Source organism: Grus americana, chromosome 1 (assembly GCF_028858705.1).
Source record: "Grus americana isolate bGruAme1 chromosome 1, bGruAme1.mat, whole genome shotgun sequence".
Lineage (NCBI taxonomy): Eukaryota > Metazoa > Chordata > Aves > Gruiformes > Gruidae > Grus > Grus americana.
The window spans coordinates 200,670,676-200,687,844 of record NC_072852.1 but is presented as its reverse complement, the minus strand read 5'-3'; the positions used below and the strand labels follow the sequence as shown (position 1 = coordinate 200,687,844).

At 42.7% G+C, this 17,169-nt stretch overlaps 1 protein-coding gene across 3 annotated transcripts in view; it reads right to left on the bottom strand.

Moving 5' to 3' along the window:
* Nucleotides 1-17,169, bottom strand: part of ARHGAP20 (Rho GTPase activating protein 20) — a 61,904-nt gene that overhangs the window by 4,520 nt on the left and 40,215 nt on the right. For all 3 annotated transcript variants that reach the window (XM_054812869.1, XM_054812870.1, XM_054812871.1), the window contains 6 exons: nt 16,806-16,883; nt 12,792-12,858; nt 10,659-10,841; nt 5,483-5,661; nt 2,400-2,561; nt 858-967 (listed from right to left, as the gene is read on the bottom strand). In XM_054812869.1, coding sequence (XP_054668844.1) covers nt 858-967; nt 2,400-2,561; nt 5,483-5,661; nt 10,659-10,841; nt 12,792-12,858; nt 16,806-16,883 — 779 coding nt within the window. The remainder of the gene's footprint in view (nt 1-857; nt 968-2,399; nt 2,562-5,482; nt 5,662-10,658; nt 10,842-12,791; nt 12,859-16,805; nt 16,884-17,169) is intronic.

Genomic DNA, 17,169 nt, shown 5'->3' with positions numbered 1-17,169 from the left:
CAGGGTAACATGGTCCACTAATTAAACCACAGAGTGTGTCAAAGAGGTGTTCTTGCTCAGCTGCTTTCCCTCACTGTGACACATCTCTGAACAGTTTTCTGTGAGGACAAGAAAACACCCTAACAGATAATTAAAATTACACTCTGTCAAACTAATGAACCAAGTACAATGTATGACATGAAACTGTATTTCACCTAAGTTGCCTGATAATTCACTATTCACTTAACCAATTAATTCAGTTGTCTCTCCGTGCCATCAAGTTGCCATAAGTATATATGTATGTAAGTACGCATGAGGTCAACTAGTGTACAAAGCTCTGTTTCCCATGACATAAACTTTGCCCACTTTCTGTTTTATATCACCTGCAAGGGTGGAGGCTTCCCTTGTCACTGTGCTCCAGTATTTCATTCACAATTCCATCTTGGCTTCAAAATGGTCACTAAAATTTGAGACGAATGAGGGGGAATATATGAGGAACTGATTTCAGCTACCCTTTCACCCAGGACCCCGAAGTTCCCTGCAGATGATTTTGAGTTTGGTATCAGGCAGAAATCCAGGTCTTGGACAGCATATTTACAAATACTATAAATACATTTTTTGTCATGAAAGGCTATTTAATTTATTTACTGGTATCCACAAAAGGCAGAAAAGCAGGACAAAAGAGAGTCAGAAAATTGTCCCACACAGGTAATCGTTTAAGTATATATGTAAGTTTGAATGCTCTGTCATATACAAAGATATTTTTAGCATCTATTTTAAAAAATAATAATTGTAAGTTGTACATTGAATATTTGGGATTCTGCATTCTTGTGTATAAATTTATAGGAAAAGAATACAGAGAATATAAGTAACTCTACCTTTGGATGCTTTTTATCTTCTCTTCATTATTTCCTTGATCCATCACAGAGACCCACTTATCACAGAGCTGGGAGGACAAAATGCTGCCTGGGATGTTGCGAAGAAAATCCTTATCAAGAGAAAGGAAGAACAAAACACATGAACAGCTGTTCTGAAGTGTGGGAGGGAGTAGGAGTAAGATATGCAGATACAAGAGGATGTATCAGTGGGACAGCACTAGCTGACAAGCATCTTGTTCCACACAGCAACCAAAACCAGCAGAAAATCATCTGAGATAAAGAAGTACTTTGGATTATGCTTAAAGTGAATATTTTCCTCCCCTTTCCTCACCCTTTCCTGTCAAAATAGAGGTATTTGGATGCTTCATTTGCTATTGCTGAACTAAAAAATCTGCAGTGGGACCAGTTATTTTGATGCTGCATAACGTCTGTCTTTACTTATCACTTAACTTCATCTGTAGTCCCCATTTCTTCTCCTTAGCTGACAAGCTCCAATATCACCGGACCATAAGCACTCCAAGACAGCCCTGCCTTCCTTCCCCTAATCAATCCCTTTTAGCAATGGAGTACTTACACTAGTCACGGATAGTCTTGCTGCTCCTGTTTCCTAATACTTCAAGTACTGGTGGACAGGCAAACTGTTGCAACTGGGGAAGAAGCCCAAATCTTAGCTTCCCAAAGAAGCTAGGGTAAAGGAAGCTATGATGCCCAAGAATAACACGTTTGCTTTTATGCTCTTACGTGGTAACTCTTCATTGTTATAAATACTAAACAATTGCCCCTCAGCTCAACTGTTACCATGGGATAAGTATTGCACACCAGCACTTCGCATGATGCAGCTGTCCTGCCCTAAATGCACATCCTAAATCCACCAGTAGGAAAGTAATTGTGTAAGTCTCACCCATGAAAACCTCTCACATGGTAGCAAGAGGAACGGCTTCCCGCAATAAAAATATTTCACCAAGCAGTGCTTGCTTGAAAATGATTACTATTTCTTTTAAGCAAAAACTACGCATAAACAGATGCACTGTACTAAAATGTGAAAAGAAATACGCTGATCCTCCTTGTAGCTGAAAATTTACTGAAGGTTTGGGATGCTTTTTGCACAAGGAACGTTGTTTTTAATGTACAAGTCTGTAAGATAAGGTAATGCATGGGAAAATTAATTCAAGTATTTTGGGCAACACTTGCTAGGGTCTGTAGTGTAGGGTATTACTGACAAGTAAGGAAACAGGTCTGCAAACCTGTCTTTCTAGTATTTCACTGACTTTAAGTAGAGATAAAGAGAGTAACAGGACCAGGTTGCAGCTGAGACCTCAGGAAAGTCGGCAGCAAAACAAGCTGGCTAGTCCTCTTCCCCATCCTGATTCAGTGGTAGCCTCCTTTGGAGATCCTCACAATGTTAATGTGCCAGCCCATTCTTCTTAATTCAGCTCACCAACTCCTCTTTGGGCCTGTTCTTCGGGAAAAGTCCTACTTGTTTGTGCCCGGGATCTGTGCAGCTCTCACCCAAAAAGAGGGAAAGGAATGTTCTTCACATACCTTAAACAAAGAAGCTGTCACAAATATGGATTCACAAGCTAGGTCCACTTCAGCGCCTGAATCAAGCTTCTCCTTGAGCTCTTTGCAGGTTTTTGCACTTCCAGAGCGTCTGAAAATACCCTCAGTGGAAGGGCCCTCTTGGTAAAGGAGGGAAAGCATATCCTAAACAAAATTAAAAAGCAGAGAGGCTTTCTTAGAAATATATTTTATTGTCTAGTGCCATCAAAATGTAGCTTTGACGCTTTTTCCAAGGGTGAAAACCTTTGAATCCTAAAAGAGCTCACAAATCAAACACAAGTCAAGGCTCACCCTCCAAGCCACGCCAAACTGCACAGCAAAGCTGCGGTCTAGGACACTGATTTTGGAAAACACCCCCTCAGAAATACTGTGCTGCCGCTGCTGAGCACTAACCTCCTGCATGATCTTCCAGGAGCTGTGCAAGTTTTAGCCAAGTCATTTAAATATATAGACGCTGTGGTGTGGGAAAAGGAGAGTGGTCTACCTAATCCAAAGCTCTGCATCTGACAGTGGCCTCAGCCAGACATCACTTTGCAGGAAGATATGAAACCCTCACTCCTCATCAGTGTGTTCAATATTATCACTGACCAGAGACGAAGACTTCTGTTCCATGCCTGATGTATGAAAAAAATGAGATTTTGTTTAAGCTGGAAAGTGCTTTGTTTGTTAATATCTATCTGCACTTCTACAGCAGATTACAGTCAGATTTTTATCCCTTTTCTTGTGAGTGGCACTCCAAAAGCAGCTCAGGGCTGTTAGCAGGACCACCTCTGGGGCAAGGTGCTCTCACCTGGGAGGTCACCCAGGGGGCTAAAGCTTGGCTTATGGCTCCTTCAAAGCCCATGAGGCTGCAAAGGAGTGAAGAGGCAGGCAGCTCACTACATGAGGTATTTAAAAGGAAAGGGAAAAAAAGCAGATTCTTGCCTAGCTTTTAAAATAACAGGAGGGCCTGATTTCTTCTGCTAAATAAGAGAGGAAAAAGAGCAGAAAAGGATATGCTGAAATCAGAGCCCTCTCCTGAGGTAATATGTACATGATCTTTTCCAGCTGCTTAATTCTCTGCAGTCTCCTGTGGGTCATCTCTCAGACATGCTGGTCACCTCTCCCCAGGCCTGCTCCAAGCGATGTGGAATTTGTCATGTTTGTCTCTTCCAAAGGGGAAACGCATGCAGACAGTCTCTGGGATTATGTGCATGCACACAGTGGTCTGAGGACCAAGCTGCCAAAAGAGATGGCAAGAAAAGGGACACTGGAGGAGACTCTGTCATCATTAAACCGAGTTACTGTAACAGTAATGGCTAACCAGTGGGCGTTGGTGACTTTCCTAGTCTGGGCTGTAAGGCTGTGTGTCTTCCTGACATGCAGCAATGTGAATAACTCTAATGAAAACCATTATTTTTACTTTTCTTCTTTAACATTTCTTTATCACTCTTGCAGAAGTTGAAAGCCAAGCATTCATGTAAGTGCAGACACTTTGGAGGAAGACCTTCATGTTAGCATTTCCATTTTCTTTGCAGGGATTTAGAGCTCTGCTGTCAAATCAGGCTGAGTCCCACAGCACAGGATCTTAGCACATGAACAAACGCTTTGGAAATATATTTTGAATAAAATACCCACAAGATAAAACGAGGAAGCCCCTCTTAAAGTAGAAAACCCAGACAAAATGACATGAATTAAGCTAATGGTGTAAGACAATTCAGTGTGGCAATGGCTAAAAGAGAGTCCTTCAGCTGCGAAAGCAAGTTTGAAGCTCTGAAGCAAAGATATCAAACATGCCTGCAGTATTCATCCCTGATATTTTCCTTCTCTTGCAGGTAAATCCCACAGAGTCCCTCAGATGCAGTATTCCATTCTCCAGAGATGCTGCATGAAACCAAAACTAAGTTATATTTTGTGGTATAAACGCAGTGTTTAAGATTCAAAGCACAAAGTCTAGCAAGCTGTGATTCTATGCTGAGTAACTTTGGGTTTTTTTCAGATAAAAAGGTACTAATATTTATGTTTTGGAGAAATTTCTGAAATGCAGCATTGGCTCATCTCTCAAACAGAGAGAACAAGGGATGAGGTTCTTACAGAGTTCATCTCTAGAGGGCTTATTTAAATAACCAAAATGATAAAAATGCACATTTCTCCCTCAAAAGAAAATAACAATCCCACACTATTAAAAGACCTGAAAAGTCCTGGTATGATTCAGGCAGTGATAAAGCAGCACATCAAGCACAAGCTTAGGAGACAAACCATCTCTTCCTGTAAACTGGTGTAATCCCACTGAGTTCAGTTGTTGCAGCCCAAAGTCAGGCTGTTAGGATGAGGGGCCCGATCCCACAGGGTTCACTCTATAAACATTTCAATTGCTGCATCGACAACACGGTAGTCCTCAGTTCTGACCACAACCACCACACATCTGCCTTAATTATGCCTAGGAATGGGCTCTAGGACAACCTTTTTCATGTTCCTGGACTGGTTTTGAGAGCACTCACAGCACTAGCACTCCCTCGAGGCAGGATGAAAAGATGCTGAGGTGCTCCTGCAGCCTCTGCCTTCCCACCCACTTTTGCAGTGGTGTGGGCAGGTCAAGAAGAAGGACCCTGAGTGCTTCCCTGCCCTGGGATGCCTCTGAGACATGCTCTGAAACTGTCTTCTTAAGGGCAGGTAGCATTTGTATGCAAGCGTGGGCTGGCTATATCAGACAGTAGATGCTACATTTGTGGAAATGGGGATATTATACAGATGGGAGTGGTTTAAAAAGTATGTGTGAATGTGGTATATATTTACACTGCATAAATGAGGATTAGGGAACAGGCCCTATAGCGTGGGCTATAAAGAAGAAATAGCCCAGAGCAGCAGAACAATCACATACATTTCTCAAGCTGTTTGGTATTAACCAGGCCTGACCACAGCATATGTTAAAAACCAAAGTTCTCGCTGAGCATCACAAATGAGGTTTCATTCCGGTTTCTCTGCTTGGGTAATTTCAGTGTCCCGTTACAAAGTGTCTCCATGTTCTCATTTACTACACAAGAAATTCCACCACTGTAAGAGCCAGCCCTGAGCCTAGAACTCACCAAGAGGGGTTTGGGCAGGTTGTCATCCTCACAGATGGCTGTTAGCAAGAGGCCAAAGAGCTTCCCAGGAGCAGCAGATGTTGAGGAGAGGGGTGCATTGTCCAAGTGAGTGCCTGGGCCACGCCAAAAAGCCCAATTTATGATAGATCTTTTCCTTTTAAATGACTTCTGGCTTAAATCTGGGAAAAGAGAAAGGTGTTTATTAGAAGAAATGCATTTCGATTCTAATTCCAGTATTTGTTTTGTGGTGGTTGCTATGGTTTCAAAGGAAAAAATGTCATGAACTCAACCAACTCCTTGGCATCCGGCTCAGCCTAATCCACCATGCGCATACCTGTGCTTGTGTGTGCGTGTGGAGAATGTGCTGCCTTACCCACGCTCTTAAGAGGATCTCCAGGATCTGCACTGCACTGCTGGACCACAGCGTCAGCCCTTACCGCTAAGTGCAGGATGGCAAACCTCAGGCCACTGACTTCACACGGAGTTGGACTGTGCTAAATAACTCATTTCTCATCCACAGGTGCAAAACCACAGACCTTCTTTAGAAAAAAATTAAACATAAACACCACTGCCCTGGCCTTGGCTTGCTGTTCAGAGGCACCCTAGTTCCCCTGGCAATGCGGGAGAGCACCCGTTTTCCCCACAATCAACTACTGGGGTGAGACAGTGGAAAATTGGCCACCTTTGCTCTCTTCTCCGCAAAGCAAGCGTATCATTAGTGCCCTCGCTCCAAGCATTTGCTGACCATGGCCCAGGGATGGTGCCTACCCTTTAATCAACGTCTTCCAGATGGCATTTCAGCATGCTGCTAACACACTGATGGGCTCCGTTTGTCTTCATTTATTTTAATGTATTTCATGAGATATCTAATGAGTATCACTAATTGAAGCTCTTATTTGCAGTGCACAGAGAAGGAAAAACTGGTATTAGGATACAAAAAGGGGTTTTTTCATATGACCTTTCTCAACATCAGCCAGCGTAAATTCTTCTTAACAGCACAGGCTACTGTTAAGGGTGGGTTGAGATTGTTTATACAGAAAGTGCGAACTGGAAAAAACTTATTCTTGTGTATTTTGCCTTTTCTAGATTTTTTCAAAGACAGTCAGCTTTGATTTAGTAGCTTACCTACCCTGTGCTGGTTCTTCCACTTGGCCAAACATTTTGCTTTCTGCTGTTGTGGAGGGCAGAGGGTAGAAGCAAGGCTTGCAGAAGTAAGGGGTGTGGTATAATACCAGATTTTTCTCTCCTATACTTTACTACACTTGTTTTTTAGCCCAAATAGTGATTTTCGTTATACATCATTCCATTCTAGATCATGCTCCCTTAGGGAATGGGTGGAAGTCTTTTCATTAGAGGCTTACAGGATGAAAAGTTACAGTCTAACTCAAAATGTGAACATATGAATGTGAGAGCCTGATGAAAAATTCTTTTAATAAAAAATAATAAGGAGGAGATACATTTTAAGCAGTCCAAAGCTTCATAAAATATAAGCTTGGCAGTGTCTAAGGCTTTACTTGACACATCATGTTTTGGGAGAACATAACTAACCTATAAATTTCAAAATGGCAATTTTTCTTTCAGATGAGCTGGATATTAGCATGTGAATATGGTTTGCTTCACTTGGAGTTCTATTCACACAATGGCAACGACATATTGGTGTTTTTTTCTGGCAACCCTGTAGATCTTGGTGGAAGTAAAAATTAAGAAGATATGCTATTTTGGAGAACAAGGAATAGCAGAAGTGGAAAAAATGGGTCTTAAAATTAGGAACTTTTTTCTTAGTCTCTCACTGTTTGCTTCACTCTTGAAAGCCATGGCCCAAACTGACAATGTGAGCACAGGGTAACTGTGACTAACTGCAGTTCTCTCCTGGGACAGGAAGGAGTGTTCTTCAGCATACCAAGGCAGAAACCAACAACTGATGTACGGCAAAGAAATGCCATGTCACTTACAAAAAATTAACATTCACTGAACAACAGGAAAACTCATCCTTTTCATATCCCCTTTTCGAAGGGAGCTGAGAAGTCTTAAATTAAAGAGCAGATAAGAAGGGGAGGATATACACTTTCTTTTCTTGAACCTGTGCAAAGTTATAACACTAGGAGACGCCCAGCCTCCTCTCAGCCAAGACAGATGCCAATTAGTGCTCTGCAGAAGTACTTCCATACAAAATGTGCTGGTTTTGGTTGGGATAGAGTTAATGTTCTTCACAGCAGCTAGTACGAGGCTGTGTTTTGGATTTGTGCTGAAAACAGTGTTGCTAACACAGGGATGTTTTTGTTACTGCTGAGCAGTGCTTACACAGAGCCAAGGCCTTTTCTGCTCCTCACACCACCCCACCAGTGAGTAGGCTGGGGGTGCACAAGGAGTTGGGAGGGGACACAGCTGGGACAGCTGACCCCAACTGACCACAGGGATATTCCATACCATATGATGTCATGCTCAGCATATAAAGCTGGGGGAAGGAGAAGGAAAGGGGGGAAAGTTCTTAGTGATGGCGCTTGCCTTCCCAAGTAACCGTTACACATGATGGAGCCCTGCTTTCCTGGAGATGGCCGAACACCCACCTGCCCATGGGAAGTGGTGAATGAATTCCTTGTTTTGCTTTGCTTGTGTGTATGGCTTTTGCTTTACCTATTAAACTGTCTTTATCTCAACCCACCAGTTTTCTCACTGTTACTCTTCCGATTCTCTCCCCCATCCCAACCAGGGGTAATGAGTGAGTGGGTGCGTGGGGCTTAGTTGCCAGCTGGGGTTAAACCATGACACAAAAAACATCAGGGTCTTGCTCTGGTGGATTATTCTAGGCCAGAATCAGAAAAAAAGCAATACTTCTTTGGTTGCAGATCTTGCTCAGAGTTCACAGCAGCCATCTATTCTGCTCATATTTTACATGCAGGGAATTTTGATTCATAGGTAGTGTCCCAGCCATGCAAGTGGCATTTCCTCTTCTTGCAAACTAATCAGAAACTTCTAAATAAAACCTCAGATCTATTTAACAACATAGCATCCCTTCTGATCAACCCTGTAACTGTCAAATAGTTTTCAAAGACCTCCTTTCTGTATTGAGACCAATTTGTTAAAATTTTGCTTTCTCTTTTAACAGACAACTAAATAATAATTTGGATTACAGACCAGCCACTGACAGCTGTCAGTTCTTTCAAGTTAAACTTTAAGCAAATCAGTATTTACAATACTTTTTAGACATGTGCTCATGAGCATTACTTAATGGCTATGTTTAACTGGTAGGTGACCATTCCTGTTACATGCTGAAAGGCTGCAGGAGAGGCAACAGAAACACTCCAGTTCTCCCACTGTAAATTCTTCTGTACTTTTTTTAACCATCCTGCCAGAACGCCTGATGCAATTCCACCACCACAGTTGGTGTCCACACAGCTACTTATTTGACATGATGGCCAGTTGTCAGTCATGCCTGCCTGTCAACACCTACAAGGCTGCCTAACCATGGTGCATGCTGGTACAACTGGGCAGGTACCCCTCGCTGCCTCCAGAAGGGACAGCGTGTCCAGCACAGCAGTATCAGTGCAGGGAAGCACTGGGAGGGAGGATAATACAGCATGTGTGGCAGTGAAATGTGGGGCTACAGACTCCGCTCCCTGTAAATTTGTCTTGCATGTGGTGGTGTGCCTAGTAGTTACCTAACAACAACACAGATTTTGGCTTGCTGATCTGAAGACGAGCCCAAAGCCAGATCATCGCCTTGGCTTGCACACAGGTACCCTTCGCTGTTTTCCAAAACCAAAATAGGTGAGAAAGAGTAAGGAAGAGCACAATGAGCAGCACTGTATGCAAGATAATCTGGTTTGCAAGCAGCCAGACCTATAGATCACTTTAAAAGGTTTTGTCTGATGAAAACAGAAAAGGTGAATGGACGAAAAGCCTCTCTCCCCCTGTGCATGACTTGCAGGCTGTCCCAGGCTTCTGCTGCCCCAAAGCCAGCCTCGCCTCCCCTCCTGCGGCTTGCACAGCACCCCTGACAACACATCTGCATTAGAACTTTACAGACCTGATTTGCATTTCTATTTTCTCTTGCCAGTCAACGTCAGCTGCCAAGCGGGGCCTGTAAACCTAATTACACCCCTTTGCTAGATTGCCTCATTCTTAAAATATGCCATGAAGTAATATGTGATACAAATTACTGGGGAAGGGGGGGATGAAGGACTGTGGAAAGGAAATTAATTTATATAAAATGCAATCAATTTCTGGAATAATTTGTAATAGACACTGGTACAGCCTCACTATGTTTAATTTCTAAAAACATTACAAATGGATTATATTAATATATTGTGGGAGATCTCAGCTATTGGGGAGTGCACAGGATAACAGTGCGCATATGTTATTTTTATTATTATATGGTCATTAACGGTGAAGTAAGGCAGAGTTTCTAATTGAGCTGAGTATGCCAGCATGTTAAGGACAATAAATACACACCATGGGGTGCATCCTTGCCCTACAGAGTTTTCATTCTAATGCCCCAACCCTGTAAAGATGTCCTCATTTATTTTACTCATGAGCAGTGAGCAGTCATTGGGTCACTGACAGCAGAGTACAAAATAGAAAGCAGGTGCTCATATTTTTGCAGCATCAAGGCCAAAGACAGAAGAAAATATTACTGTTTTCATTTTACTCAAAGAGAACTGAAATAAATAAGTTGTATTTGCTCACTTCATCTAGATACTCAGGTACATGCCTAGGCTTTGCTATGTGAGGGTCCCAGCGAGGCAGGCGTGTAGTCCTAAGTACCTGTTGAGATAAAGGATGCTGCCGAACATAGCATGGGAATTCTGTGCTGAAGTCAAGCCTTGACTCCCGAACCATAAAATCACTCTGCCTTGCTACAGAGCACAGCAAGGGCTAATAGACTTACAAAAAATTCAGGGGAGAGATCTTGTCTTTCTCTTGCTGGTTTTAGAACAATCATTTGACAGTCAGCTTGTCAAAATGTAACTCACAAAGATGACACATATACAACAGCACACTCAAATCAGGGAGAACTACACTGCAAAATCCCCCGTGCAGCTGGAAGGTACATCTGCGTGCTCCTCTTCTCTCTCCACCACCCCCCGCCCGTGCCGGCACATTTGCTTTCTATAGCAGAGCCAGGGAGGTAGCCGGGCTGCGGGTGAACGATGCCGGGGCGAGCGGGGCGACGTACCGTTCAGCTGCTGGCAGAGGGCCAGGCGGCTTGGCTTCAGCACAAACTGGCACTGCAGCTCCTGGGGCAGCTGCTCCGTCAAGAAGGACCCCTGAAGCTGCCTGGGGCAGGCACAGTGCTTTGATCCATGGGGCATTGCATCGCGAATGTGGCTCATTTTAATTCCAAAGGGATATTCATGTCCTGTTCAAAGAGAAATCATAATAATCTGTGTTGGATTGACTGCAGACTTGCAAAACTCCATCTGCCTTGGAGGAAAAGCAGATTTTGCATGCTGGCCTGCAGCACTTTCTCTCTCAGTAATCTCAGAATTGATGCTTTTCTGCATATTTACATGAGCATAAATCATACACTGGCAGATACGGAGTTACTGTGTTTGGTGTAGTTAAACAGATGTAAAAGTAAAATCAGATCTATTTCAGCTGTATCACGTAAAAGCCCATCAGAAAAAATACAAGTGACTGTTTCTGAATTCAGTGTTTATTCTTTCTACTGCTTTACTTGTGGCACTGAAAGTGTAGGTACTGGTTGTTTATATCGTTCTGGTGAGAAATGAGATTCTGGGAACAGTTATCTGTCAAATTTTTGCTGAGCATGCAAAACCAAAAAAATCCAGTGTGAAAGTGATCTCCCCTCCCTCTCCACAGTAAGTGCAACAGCCATCAACTCAGTCAAATGAGATACAATTATGGTTCCTGTCTGAGGCTGAAACAGGAAGGAAACGTTAATCACAGGGCTAATGCAAATGAGCAACACTCGGCATTAAGCAGCATCTTTGGGGACCACACAGAGGCAATTCATTTCTGAGGAAGCTTTCAAAAATGCCACCAGAAAGATATTTTTTGGACTTGTCTAAAGACCTGGCAGTTGAAATATATTAAATATGGGTGTAATGTTAAGAGGTTTTAGTTAACTTGCACTTCGACTTGAACATCGATAGTGGAAGACACATTATTTGAGATGATAGGTAGTGTGAAGCCAAAGCACAGTCGAACTCTGCTTCTGATGTCTACTTATGACACAAGCTGGCCTTATCTGATAAACCTTTACATAAATATCAAGAACAGCATCAGTTTTATATCAGATTCTCCTTTTCCAGGGATTGTAACTTCAATTTGCAGTGAGAGTCAGTCAATTAGAAGGGTCTTTCCCATTTCTGGATTTTCCAGCTCTATGTTTAAAACCATGGCTGTGATTTTATCTGAAGAAGGTACACATAAGAGTCAGAAAGACAAAGTCTGTTATGTTTCAAAGACAAAACAGTTTGCACTGTCTATAAGGTGCACAAGTTAGACATTTTACAAATATTAATGTTGTCTGACTCCTGCAAAGCATTTGTAGCTAACGTTGCTTTAAGAAGGAATGCTAAGATTTACTGGGGTTAGATTTGTGGGAGGAAAACAGAAAATCCACCCATTTTTCTTGTTCTAATCATCTGTGAACTGATATAGCACAAGTAATGCCGGGCTTCCATGGGGAAAGGTTCTTAATAACAGGAAGGGATTTGTTCTCAGTGAATCATGGGCCAAAATCAAATCACTCCATCCAATCACTTCTGAGCGTTGGGTTGATTCCTGGGGAGGATATGTTCCTAAAAGCGTTTTAGAAAGCGAATAAGCAATAATTTGCTCCTAATCATAGGGGAGCTGTCAGCTAGTAAGAGAACTACAGGATTGGAAAGGACTTCTTGAATCAGTTATCTTGAGTTGTGGAAGAACAGAACATTTCTCAAAACTGCTGACTTTTTCTGAGGAGGAGAGGGGAATAAACAACACTATGGAAGTGTAGGAAGAAATATGGTAAAGCTGGACCAGCTCCAGGAGAGGGGGCAAGTGAGCAGAGAGGCTGACTCTGTAGAAAGACTGAGGCAGGTGCAGCAAAATTGGGGCAGAAATAAATGATCTTTTTCAACCTCTTAGTGACACAAGCAGACACAATTGCTCTTCAAAACAAAGGATCAGCATCTGACTAGCTGCCCCAAATGGCAAACTTGCGTGACAGGGAAGTAAGAGAAAAAATGGGAAAAACACAACAAAAGAGGAAACTGCATTTCAGTCTTCTCTGCATTTCTTGCTTCCTTCAGCACTAAAAACTGAGTGAATGTTGAAAAACAAAACCACGTCAAGAACTTACCAATAAGAGGGTAAGGAGCATCTTCTCTTCCTGAAATCACCCACAGCTTGTAGTCTTTTTCAGAGCCCTTTAAAATCAAAATTAAGAATAAGTTTGCCAGCCATTAAGAACAGGTTTGCATTAGGTTTCTCACAATATAAGGATAACCTGCACCTTGCCAGCGGGATCAAAGGAACCCCCTTTACTTTTGCAGTGCTCAAACTGGCTACCAGCAAAGCTTCTGAATTGTGTCTGCCACGTGCAACGTGGTTTGTGTGACCAGAGTCCAGCTCTGAGCAGTGAGAGGGGCTGGAGCCCATAATTTCTGAGGGAAAAGGAGGGAATTTGCTCCAGTTCTTCACTACTCCTGGAAGAAGAGAGATGGAGGTCACAGCCTACTGAAACTCAGGATTGCTTCTGAGACCAGACCAAGATGTTAGCCATGACAGCCCCCCATGCCATGTGGCTGAGTTGGTACCTGACTGGTGTGCATCCCTGCTCCCAGGGGGCTGGAAATGAAGCAGGCACCAGCGCAGAGGGGACCCTTGCCCATGGGTGCTGCTCCTGGCCCCCAACACCTCTGTGCCTCACTTCTCCCCACTGGCACTGAGCAGCACCCAGCTTGGAGGAGACACAGGCCTGATCCCCCAGAGGGATTACAGATAAGCAGCACGAAGCAGAGGCTGTGGAGCATGTGGCAGACAGCAGGCAGTTCATGTGAGCTAAGGTGACCCTTCAGCTCCATCCTGAGCACCAGGGTAATCGCACCCTCTGGGACATGTTCTGGCACACAGGCATCCCCAGCATCACACCTGAGACCTCTGCTCCACCATCTCCCCAGCTCTTCTACGGAGCTCAGGCTCGCCAGCCCACAGCATCCCATCCCCTGCACTGGAGAGCAAGGCAGGAACATCTTCGCCCGAGACCTGAGCCCGCACTGATGATACCAGGGTGAGGATGGCACCCAAGGGGCTCCTGGCGCTCAATGCTGCCCCAAAATCTCCCCACAGGGCTGCTGTTGGCCCTTCTGTGCAGCCCTTTTGTGTGGAAGGGCTTGGGAGCGCTGGATGGTGCTTTAAGACTGCTGAGCCCTCTTTGAAAATTTACAGTGGAAAGGATAAATTTACATCAAAGGAGACAATTTCCAGAGGATTGGAGAACATTAACGTCTTTGGGAAAAGCTGTGTAAAACCACTGATTTGAAAGCAAATTCTAAATATTGCCTTTAGCATAAATATATAAGTCAACGTTGCAGTTTAATTGAAGAAGGAGAATAGTACATTATTTCAGATATGGCGGTGAGACAGTAGAAATAAAAAGAACGACATTTAATATAAGCCACTCTCAGGACAAAAGGTACCAGCAAGTGGATAAATACACTGTACGAAAAGTGATTTATTATAACTTAAATCCCTTTTCAATGACACTGCTAAATCTGGATAATTAAAATTTAAAAGTTTTCTGCCTGCAAAAGGTTATAAATACCTCATGACAGTATTTATTTAGCTCTAAAATTAAATCCTACCTCCTTTTAAACAGATTTACCTACTATCCTGCATTGTCTGGACCTTCACCCAGTGTCCCCAAAGCTCTTGAGACTCTTTCTATTTGCTGCACACACCCGGTGTAATGCTGATACACTCAATAAAGCCTTCACAGTTTGCGCTCTGACTGACAGAGCTTTCTGGCCCATATTAGTGCTGCTGTTAAGTTAGCTAGCAGGGGGCAGAAGGAAAATAAATAGGCTTTGGAGACATCTCTGATGCCTCAGGGCAAGCAGCCAGGAGCAAATAAATACAGCTGAGGAGCACAAGAAAGGGTATTTACTTTTCCTTTTAAATATATATATGAAAGGGTTCGTTGCTGTGAAGGGGAAGCAGAGGAACGGGAAGGGCTAGTAAGCGCAGTTTCAGGAGGCAGACTGCTCATCTCTCGATTGCAAACGTCCTTTATGGGTTTTATGAGGCCATTTGTCAGTATAAATGTGACTGTCCCAGAAAAATCAGCAAGTGTACTTATGGAGCTGGGAAACCCAAGGCCCTTCTTTCTGCCTCACTTGGTAATTTGGAACAGATGATCAATGCCATTTTGCACAAACTAGTTGTCATTTTACCAGAGAAACCACAGAGGGGAAAAAACCCTGATGCGTTAAACCAGAGTGAACTCAGCCAAAGTAATAGCCCCATTAATCACACAACATGTGAAATGTAGTTTTTATAATTGCCATTGCAAAGTCGTAGAACTCCTTTCAAGTGGTTCTCTCTGGACATAAATAAAAAACCTCACGATGGCGCATAAGAAAAAGCTTCCTCACAGTCGGAACAATCCTACGAGGGGGTTGGGTGTTTGATGGATACACAGGCTATAGCTTGATTTATTTAGCTTGTTTGATTTTATTGCTAATCTTATGATACACCCCTAATGAAAAAGGCTTTATGCTATGAAGATGCAGTGAAAAAATGTAGTATATTACTTAGGCAAATAATTCTGCAGGCAAGATTTTACATCTTTTGGATAGCTTTCATTTTTTTTTCCACTTGAAATAAAAATGTAAAGAGGAGGAAAGCGTTGATTGTGATACATACAAAAGAATACAAAGCTGAAACCTAACCAGCTCCTCCTCCTGCTCATCTCAAACAAAATATTCTCTTTCAATACTACCATTTTCCTGTTTTTTTCTGTAGATAAAATGAGAAAGTGCAAATGACACCCATAAAATGGGTAAAAATGAAGCATAAAATAATAAAGACTTGCAGTGGTAATATAGCATAGTCTCTTAATTTTTGGTGCAGACTGGGGGAGACAACCTGCAATTAAAATCCTAATTTTAACTCACATCTTACCCTTTTCACCTTGCAGTCCCTCCATCAACTCCAGAGCTACCTTAATTAGACAGACTCCTACATCCTGAGCCCAGGCAAGAGCCCCAGCCCTGGTGTAAACGGGACATCTGAGCCATAACAAGGTGGTGAGACAGAAATTGCTGTGCCTGGGAAATACCAACCTAGCAGAATAGGCCCCTGGATGCATTAAAAGCTTGTATAAATTAGGGATAATGAATGCTAGGGAAGGCAAATTCTGAGGTTACTCCAACTTTTGCTGGGGGTCTCCAGAAGCCCCAGTGAAGCACAGAAGTGGCATTTTGGTCATATTTGACTCTTCACACTCAGGGCTGTGGTAAGGAAAGACTTGTCCGATTCCATGCAATGAGATAAATATATGCATCAAGAGTAAAAAAAGATTTAAAAAAATTTTGTTACCCAACAGCAGACTGACAGGCCAGTCAAAAAGCTGTCATCCAGGAGCTTCTATGAATATCAGCGTTGGTTGGAGCCACATTGTGAAACAGTGAGACAAACAGAATAAGGGACCCAGAATTCTTGTCCCTGGCACTGATTTATTACTACATCTGAGGCACTACCTTGTCTAGTTTAGAGCAAAGGGAGCCAGCTGAGGCAATACTAAGTCCTGAAAAAGCCTTTTTCCAAAACAGTTTCAGGACATTGCTTAAATTGGGTGCATTCAGATACTGTGCAATCACTCAGTTACATTCATATCTCACATAACAGTGAAGGTCCATGGATATTTACAGTGTCTGATTTGGACACTTGAGAGCAGTGCTTGTACTTGTAATCCGGGGACACAGCTGATCACGTATGTTTGCACATTTTGAAACCAACTAACCAGCAGGTCAGCAGGTTTCCTGTTCACGCTGAAGTATGCAAAAAGAGCTGTATCAAACTCTCCCTTCTTGTGTCAAGATATCTCCTCTTAGGCATCAGCAAAATAGATTTAAAAGGAACTTCAAACATGACAGAACCCTTACAGGGACAAGAGACTTATTCAAAACTTTTAAGGCACTTGATGGTCTCTGGAGGTCTATATATTAGGCACTTTTGTGTCATTTCAACAACACTGAATTGCTGTGATAAAGGATTTAATTAATGTTCATAGCCTAAAACTTGGAAACAAGAGAAGATTTGATTATTAAAAGTGATTACAAAAAGACTCATTAAAACTGGTGTAAGGACTTACGTTAATTCCCAGCTGCTGCAGGGCCATGAGAATTACATCATTTGCTGTATCAACATTGGTTACACTTAGGGTTTTTGACTGTGAACAGAAAAAAGGAGAAGGGGAAAGCGGCATTAAAAATTTGGATTTGCAAAGAGTATCTGAAGTACAGAGTATCAGAGTACAGCTCTGCATAATTCATTGTTGGAAAAATTGAGAGTATCTTGTTAAAATTTTACTTGATAAATAAGTTATACTACATAGATAAAGATCCAGTTGTCTGAGGCCGAGGTTTGATTCCTCTGCTTTGTCACATACTTTCTGTGTTTGCTCCCTGCTTCCCCAACAGCTCCATCAGAAGGGAGAGTGCCATGATTACTGGGGA